At 48.8% G+C, this 8420-nt stretch overlaps 1 protein-coding gene across 1 annotated transcript; it reads left to right on the top strand.

Annotated features, from left to right (window-relative positions):
- The first annotated feature begins 2370 nt into the window (after positions 1–2370).
- LOC102859823 (perforin-1-like) lies at positions 2371–5406 on the top strand. The gene is made up of 2 exons (XM_006888974.1): positions 2371–2906; positions 4278–5406. The coding sequence occupies exons 1-2, from the start codon at positions 2371–2373 to the stop codon at positions 5404–5406; spliced, it is 1665 nt and encodes a 554-aa protein (XP_006889036.1).
- The last annotated feature ends 3014 nt before the right edge of the window (positions 5407–8420 follow it).

Raw genomic sequence — 8420 nt, forward strand, 5'->3', positions numbered from 1 at the left:
AAAACCCTGCTTTTAAGCTTAACTATGACTGGGGTAATCGGGATGGGTGTGTCAGAGGCAATGTGACTGGTACAGCATAGAGCAGGGTTTAGGGCTGTTGTACATAGGGTCGCTATGGGTCGCAAATGACTTGACGGCACATAACAACAACATGATAATTTTTACTTTACCCTAAAAACTGCTTACTTTTTATTAGCTTTTGGTGGTGACTTAAGTGAAAGTTTACAGAGCAAATTGGTTTTCTATTCAATAATGTATACACACCAGGTTTTGGGGGGTGTTTTTTATTGTGAAAATGATGTAGGATTTATTTTTATTTTTATTATTATTATATTAGTTTATAAAATTCAAACACATTATTTTCAAGACAGATTCTTCCCACTTCCCTCTCTCCTCTTACCCATGAAATTGTACAATTTCATGATTAATCTCCCCTCCCCCTGCACATCCTCATCCCTCTGCTCCACCCTCCCCACCCCTTGGATCCTTATACTCATTCTACAATAGTGGTTTTATACAATATTTGTCCTTGATTGTAATTAATTGTAAGAGCACTCTCCTACCTCCTCCACGTTTCCCCTTAAAAATTGCTTATATATAAAATACACAGATGTATGTGAATCTTTACTGTTGCTAAGTAAAGGTACACATAAGGAGAGGATGGAAAAGCCACTAGTTGGGCTATGTTACTATTAACCTCATTTTCAGAAGGGGAAACTGAGGCACAGGGAAGCGAAAGAGTTTTATCCTGGCTACACAGCTATTTAACAGCAGAGCTCACCCAAAACCAAGCAGCCTGGCTCCTGCCTCTCACACCCGAGTTGTGGGTCAGAAGAAGATAAGTTAGAAACAGATAAGTTAGAAGCAGTTAAGTTGCACTCGCTGGCCTGTTCATTGCAACCAGTCCAGCCAGCAATCCGTTGCAGGTAGTGATGTTCACTGAAGAGCCTCTGACCCTCTCAGCTGACTTCCTGAGGGCTGCCAGCAAGGCCGGATGAGAGATGAAGGGTGGGTGCTAAGTGGGGTGGAAGAGATCAGAGGGGACCTGCGACCACATGCAGGGGGCGGGACAGGAAGTAGCAGTGATGTGAGGGTGACCTCACATGTGATGAGCTGCGTGATGTGCCTGTCTGGGGCTCGCAGCACCTTGAGAAGCTCCTGGTGAGGACAGAGAACATCTGCGCAGAAGCTCCGCTTAGGACTTCAGGTAGGGAGGAAGGCGGGTGCCCAGAGGTCCTGGGAGAGGACAGAGGAGCAAGTCCCCTCCTTGGGAGGAAGAGAAAATGGAGATGGAAATGCCTCCACCTGAAGGCCAGAGCCAGGGTTCTTCATGCCAGCCTAGGCCTCAGCCACTTCATGTATCAAATGAAAGGGTTACAGTGCATAGTCTCCAGGGCCCCTTCAGATGCTGGCATTGTTAGAGTGTCCAACAAGCTCTCTGAAAGATGATGAGGGCCAGTGTGGAGCCCTCACTCTAGGCTGGCCTCCTCAGTGCACTGATCAAGAGTCTTTCGGAGACTTCACCCATCCTACGCTCTGGGCCCACTGTGCTCACACCATGCCAGTTACTCTCGTGGTGATGGCTCAGAGGGTTCTGACTAGGCCTCCTGTTCTCAGCAATATCTGTATCTGCAAGAAACTGCAGTCCCAAACCAGTCCTTCGTTTCAAGAAAAGTTCATACAGGAGCCCAGTTTGAATCATGGATCAGGAGACACCAGACCATAAACAGGCCCAGGCGAGGCCCCAGAGCTTCCTCAAAATGAAGTTCTAACCACCTGTTGTCCCATAATTAGCGATAGGCAACTCTCTGTGGTCTCCACAGAAATGGGAGGAAATATCAGACTGGAGACTCAGCATGGGAGGCAATGGACATTAACTGTAGACTTGCAAGTCTCCTTCCAAAAGATCGAAGCCTGATTGTAGTGATAGTGGCAGATAGAGGGGGAAGGAGGGAGGAAAGAAAAAGCGAGAAGGACTCAAGAGAATAATGGGGCTCTTCTGGGGCCAAGGGCAACTGTTTTCCAGAATCCAGGTTCCCCAGGGTACCTAACCCCCTCCTCCAAGCTTCTATGGCGGCCCTACACCCTTTGTGCCCAATGCCTCTCCCTACCAACAACAACAGAGGCCCTGATGACACAGCCACTAACCTAAATCCACAACAGACCTAGGTGGTAAAATCTGTGTGACCTTGGACAAGCCACATTCCTTCTCTGGGCCCAGCAGTGAGCCAGATCTATAAAGGTCATGCCAGCTCTGATATTCACTAAGTTCAGATATCTCAGTCCTCCTCCCTTCCCTGTGTCCTGAGAAATTTGAGAGTCAATCTTCTTCTATTCTTCGTCCACAGAGTTCTGTGACCCTGCAGCTCCATGGCCGCCTGGGTGCTCCCCCTGGGCATTCTCCTCCTGCTGCCCTCACCTGTCCCAGCTCCCTGTCACATCGCCAAGGGCTCTGAGTGCCAACGGGCTCGACGTTTAGTGCCTGGTGTGGAGCTGGCTGGAGAAGGTGTGGATGTGACCACCCTCCAGCGTTCAGGCTACATCTTAGTGGACAGAAAGCGCCTCCGGAGGTCTGACGGTACCTGCACCCTCTGCCGCAACACCCAGAAGCCAGGCAGCCTTTGGCTCCTGCCCTTGGCCTTCACCGACTGGCGTGCCCAGGGCGCTGCCTGCCAACGCCAGGTGATCAAGACCAACATCGTCTCCACAGAGGGTGTGGCCAATGAACTGGCCAAAAGTATCACCAACAACTGGAAACTTGGGCTGGACGTGAACGTCAAGCCAGATAGCAACACGCATGTGACCATGGCCGGCTCGCATTCCAAGGCAGCCAACTTTGCTGCAGAGAAGACTCACCAAGACCAGTACAGCTTCAGCAGGGACCTGGTGGAGTGTCGCTTCTACAGGTGAGCGTCTGGCAGGTGGCTTGAGAGGGGACTGAAGACAGGTGTGGAAAAGCGTGACACTGGGACATCTGAAATAGCAGGTGCCTCCAGGACCCTCCTCCACAAGAAGAAAAAGAAATTCAGGTTCCCATATGTCCAGTATCCCATGGCCTCCTTCATGAGGGGTGAAATCAGGAAGTCACAATAGCAGGAAGAGAGCAGATGGAGGGGAAGGGAGCATGATAATGTCAAGAACCCAGCATGGCACATTGATGTCAAGAAATGCATAAATACCCCACTCTCTAAGCACTGACATGCCTTCATGGGGTTCCTCCTCCATTGGGGGCAGGCAACAGGCCTCAATGCCACCCCACCCCCACTGCCATGTGACCTTGGGCATCTCATTCCTCCTCTCTGGGTCTCACTTATCCATTCAACACATAAGTGTGCCTTGGGCCAACCACTGAGCCGGGGGTTAGGGCTGCAGCGAAGAGAGGTCTCGTTACTGCCCCTGCCCCCCAAGCTTGCCTGGGTGGACCCGAGTCATTGACTAATTTCTCAGCCTGGCAAGTCACCTTTCCTCTCCAGGGAAGTGGGTGCTCCTATCAGCATTGCCAAGAACATTCAGGAGTAAGGCAGCATGACATCACGCAGAGGGGCAGATACACAGGGCCAGCTACAAAGGAAGGTGGATACTACCAGTTGTTGTTTGCTTATCTTTTTGTGGTTTAAATTGTCATTTTAACATTTTTATATGTGTAATTTAGGACTTTCACTGCATTCACCGTGTTGCACACTATGGCTCCCAAGCTTTTCTATCACCCATAGCAGAAATACAGAAACTCCTAAATAGTTATCTTTTGCCCTCCCCTTAAATTCTGGTAATTTGTAATCTACTTTCTGACTAGATACATTGACCTTTATCAGACATTTCACTTAGGTAGGATCATGTGACCTTCATCCTTTAGTGATTTATTTCCATCAGCCTAGGATTTGCAGAGCCCATCCGAGTTGAGTGTGGATGTATCGAGTTGAGTGTGGATGTATCGGGAGTTTTATCTGTTGGTGGAGATTGGGACTATTTCTGGTTTTCAACTATTACGATTAGGGCTACAATGAAGTATTGCTGCTTCTATAATAAGAAAACAACAAAAAACAAACTCTTTGTTGATCGGAAAAATAAAAAAAATATATACAGTGTCTAGGTCTTTGGTAAATACAGTGAGATTTTCCTGTTAGTTCAGCGGATCAAAGCTTGGGCTTTGGAGCCAGACCGCTGGGTTCTCAGCCAATTTTTCCACTCAGTTGTGCCCTTGGGTGACCTTAAGGGGGTGAATGAGTGGAGACCATACCAGTTATCCTGACCCAGCTGATGTTTCTCTCCCCTCACAGCTTTCGTGTGGTGCATGATCCCCCACTGCACCCTGATTTCAAGCGGGCCATCAAGGACTTACCTCCCCACTTCAACACCTCTACGGAGCCCGACTACTTCAGGCTCATCTCTAACTATGGCACCCACTTCACCAGGGCCGTGCACCTGGGTGGCCAGGTCTCAGCCATCACTGCTTTGCAAACCTGCAAGCTGGCCCTGGAAGGGCTCTCATCCAACGAGGTAAGTGACTGCCTGGACACTGAGGCAGCCCTCAGCATAGGCAGCATAATCAGCTCCTCTTCAGAAGTCAAGGCCTGCGAGGAAAAGAAGCGTCAGCACAAGATGACAGCCAGCTTCCACCAGGTCTACAGGGAGCGCTATTCCGAAGTGATTGGGGGCCACCACACCTCCATGCCTGATCTGCTGTTCGGGACACAGGCCGGGCCTGAGCAGTTCACCAACTGGATGACTTCACTGCAGGACAACCCCGGCCTGGTGGACTACAGCTTGGAGCCACTCCACATCCTTGTGAAGAAAGAAAACCCCCGGCGGGAGGCCCTGAGACGGGCTGTGAGTAAATACGTGAGGGGCAGGGCAAGATGGAGGAACTGCAGCCAGTCCTGTCCCCCGGGACAGTGGAAGAACCCCCGTAACCCATGTCAGTGTATGTGCCCGGCCTCAGGGGTCACCAACCAGGACTGCTGCCCCCGAGAGAAGGGCCTGGCTCAGCTGAAGGTGGAGAAGTTCCAGGCAACAGGCTTGTGGGGAGACAATACCACTCCTACTGATGCTTACCTCAAGGTCTTCTTTGGAACCAGGGAGCAGAGGACAAACACCGTGTGGAACAACAACAACCCCACGTGGACAATAAAACTGGACTTTGGGGATGTGCGCCTGTCCACAGCGGAGCACCTGAAGGTGGAGGTCTGGGACGCGGATTACGGATGGGACGATGACCTCCTGGGAGTCTGTGACAAGGCTCTACACTCTGGCACGCATGAGGTGAATTGTAAGCTGTCCCACGGTCAACTGACATTCCAGTATCATGCCAAGTGCCTGCCCCACCTGACAGGGAATACCTGCCGGGAGTACGCCCCCCAAAAACGTTTAGGGGAGCCACCAGGAAACCAAAGTGGGGCAGTGTGGTGAGGCTGACAGATTAAAGGAGTTCTTACAGAGGGAATCAGAAACAGACAGAAAACTTAGGCTCAGGAAATTCTTGTTTTTCATTGAAGTAGTTGAATTGACAGGCCGTCCCTGAATCTCCCTGTCCAAACTATCTTAGAATATCTCTGCTATTCTTGAGCCCTGGAAACGAGTTTCAGCTGGTCCATGAACTATAAGCTCTTTCTGTAGTCCACACCTTTGGCCCACAGCTGGGCAGAGGCTAGGAGGCCATAACCACCAGGCGGCTTCATGCCCATTTTTTTAAAGACCTTTCCCTTGCACCCTTCTAGGTATGATAAAAAGTTTTGTTGTATTTGTTCTAATCATTCCAGACCCAACTGCTGTGTTCTCTGCCTTGTGGATCCAATGAACTTTACCTTGTAGACAAATCGGGTTCTGTCTTGACCCGTCTCACCATGTGCACAGCCCTACTAGGTGCCAATAAGCATGATGTGATGGTGACCATGATGGCAGTTGCTGTGGCAGAAGCAAGGACAGGGACAAAATGCAGCCCTGGAAATAAACAGGGGCGTTAGTAACCCACACAGTGAGATAGATGGGGTACTCCAAAGCAGACAGGTAATGTAAATAAGTTGTTTGCCCATTTTTTACAAGAACTTGTAAATCCAGAATATTTTTATTTATTGCTCAGTGTAAATTCAGTGATAAATAGCAGTGGAGGGGCAACTCCCAGCTGGGAGACAATAGGGAGCAGTGAGGCCTATGCTGAACTGAAGGCAGTACATCCTATCTGGAAGAAATAGCTACAGCTCTGTTCCAGGCTTCTGAGCTCAGTACTGCCAACTTTTCTAATCGCTTTAAAGACCTAGAACTCCTACAGTTTTATGAAACATCTTCTGATTTTTGAACTGTAAAAAAATAAAATACCTATATGTTCAAACAATATGGTACAAGCCAAATAAAATATATATGTGTGGGCCAAGTTAATTCTATCACTTTGAAAACTTTCATTTTCACAGAAACCATTTGCACACACTAAAAATCTCTCCTTGTTCTCCAGAACACAGAAGATGGGTCCAACAAGTTGGTCTCTGGGGAACTCTTGGTCTTAGCAATACCCAGAGCCTCAGGTTTTAATATCAAAGAAATGGTCTTTGTTGCATGTCCACAGACCCAACTAGTGGGTGGCAAGCTTCCAGGCAGCCTCCCTGATAGGGAAGGTCTTGGCTCTGTGGGATCATTGTTAGAAAGGCTCAGAGGAACTGACATAGCCCTCCTAAAGCTCTTTAAAACTTCCTTCCATTCACAGTAAAGCCCAAAAGCTCTTAGAGGTTTGTCTTGGACCATTGTTGTTGTTAGATGCCACAGAGTAGAGTAAGACCCATAGTGACCCTACCCTGTTATGTGCAATCCTCACAAGCTCTGACACACTCAAGTCCATTATCACAGTTACCACGTCAAGGCACCAGATTGAGGGTCATCCTCTCTTTCCCAAGCATGATGTCCCTTTCCAAGGAATAATCTCTCTAAGCAACATACCCAGAGTATATGAGACAAAACTCCATCATCTTTGCCTCCAAGGAGCACTCTAGTTACACGTTCGCCAAGACATATCTATTTGTTCTTTTGGCAGGCCTTAGTAATACTCAAATAAGACAGGAGGGAGTAGAAGGGTCTGTGAGCCTGGATGGAATTCCTCAGTGGTAAAAACCACAAATCTTCTCACTGCTGACCAAAAACTCCAAGCTGGTAGTCCTCCCAGAAGCACCTCGCTTGAAAGACTTGGTGATCTACTTCCAGTAACCAGTCATTTGAAAACCCAGGGGAGCACAGCTCTACTCAGACATACATGAGGTTGCCATGAGTCAGGCAACTGTCAGTAATTGGTTGAAGACTATTTGGAAACCACTCTTCCTCCATGTTGCTTCGTTCATGAGGTCTCTTTCAGAACTTGGCGTCCACATTGGCAATGGCTGAGTTTCTTTCTTTTTTTTTTTATCAGCTGCCACACCTTGGTTCCCTTCACACACACACCCTGGTTGGTCTCCAGGGTGTGGCCCCCAGCTGCTATGGGTTGTGTGGGTGTCTCTGACCAGCTGCTGACTGGGATGGTGGCCTTGTGGCCCTGATGTGTTTGAGCAGGGGCAGGTTCACTGGAGGAGAGGCAGCGGGGAGGTGGGAGAGCACTGGGGAAGGACCTGATGTTCATCAGTCCCTCTGAACCTCTCACACCTGTCAACAAAGCCAGTCATTTCTGCAATATGAAATGCATTCACATCTTGCATCACCACATCCTTTCTGGCCTGAGCCTGCGCCATCTCTTGCTTAGAGTAATCTTTCCGGAACCCCCTCACTGATCTCCATTCAGGCTCTTGTCTGCCTGCACGGCCCAGGTCCCCTAGGCCAAATTTTTGCCTGCCAGTGTCTACACTTGCACTTCTTTGCCTGAGGGCTTTCTCCAAGCCCACTGTGCCCATGCAAGAGGAAGGCCTGAAGGGCTATAGAATGATGCCCATTCCCCACAGGGCTCCAGAAAGCCTTCAAACAGAGACCAACAGGAGTTAGTGTATAAAAACACCAGTTTCCTTGCCCCTCAGGGCAAACACTCTGCATTTGTTCCCAAACTTCTCCAGCTACCTACAGTCAGGATTTCCTTGGCCTCATGTGATTTCTGGACTGCTCCCCTTCTTTGTCTCACTTCCTCAACCCTTTGCTGATATTTTCTGGGATCAATTTCCACAGAAACTACCTTCAAATTTTCATTTTATTTTATTCTTCCTGTGGGGAAAGCAGCTGAGATACACAAACCTAGTAACTTCACTGCTTTGCTTAAACCCTTCCATTGGCTCTTGGGAGAAAGCACAAACTCCTTAACAGGATGCATAGGCCTTAGACGTTGACCTAAACCTCTGTGTGGAAAACTCTGTCCACCTCACAAACCTTCTCTCTCTGAATTTAGTCAATTCTTCTATAGACTACATTTTCTCTCTCTCTCTCTCTCTCTCTCTCTCTCTCTCTCTCTCTCTCTCTCTCTC

This window comes from Elephantulus edwardii, unplaced genomic scaffold (genome assembly GCF_000299155.1).
Source record: "Elephantulus edwardii isolate Elephantulus edwardi_28Jun2011 unplaced genomic scaffold, EleEdw1.0 scaffold00074, whole genome shotgun sequence".
Lineage (NCBI taxonomy): Eukaryota > Metazoa > Chordata > Mammalia > Macroscelidea > Macroscelididae > Elephantulus > Elephantulus edwardii.

Bases quoted from the DNA above. Each gene is read 5' to 3' on its own strand.
- LOC102859823 (XM_006888974.1), top strand. From the start codon at position 2,371: ATGGCCGCCTGGGTGCTCCCCCTGGGCATTCTCCTCCTGCTGCCCTCA. The intron at 2,907-4,277 runs GTGAGCGTCTGG...CTCCCCTCACAG, and splicing joins GTGGAGTGTCGCTTCTACAG to CTTTCGTGTGGTGCATGATC.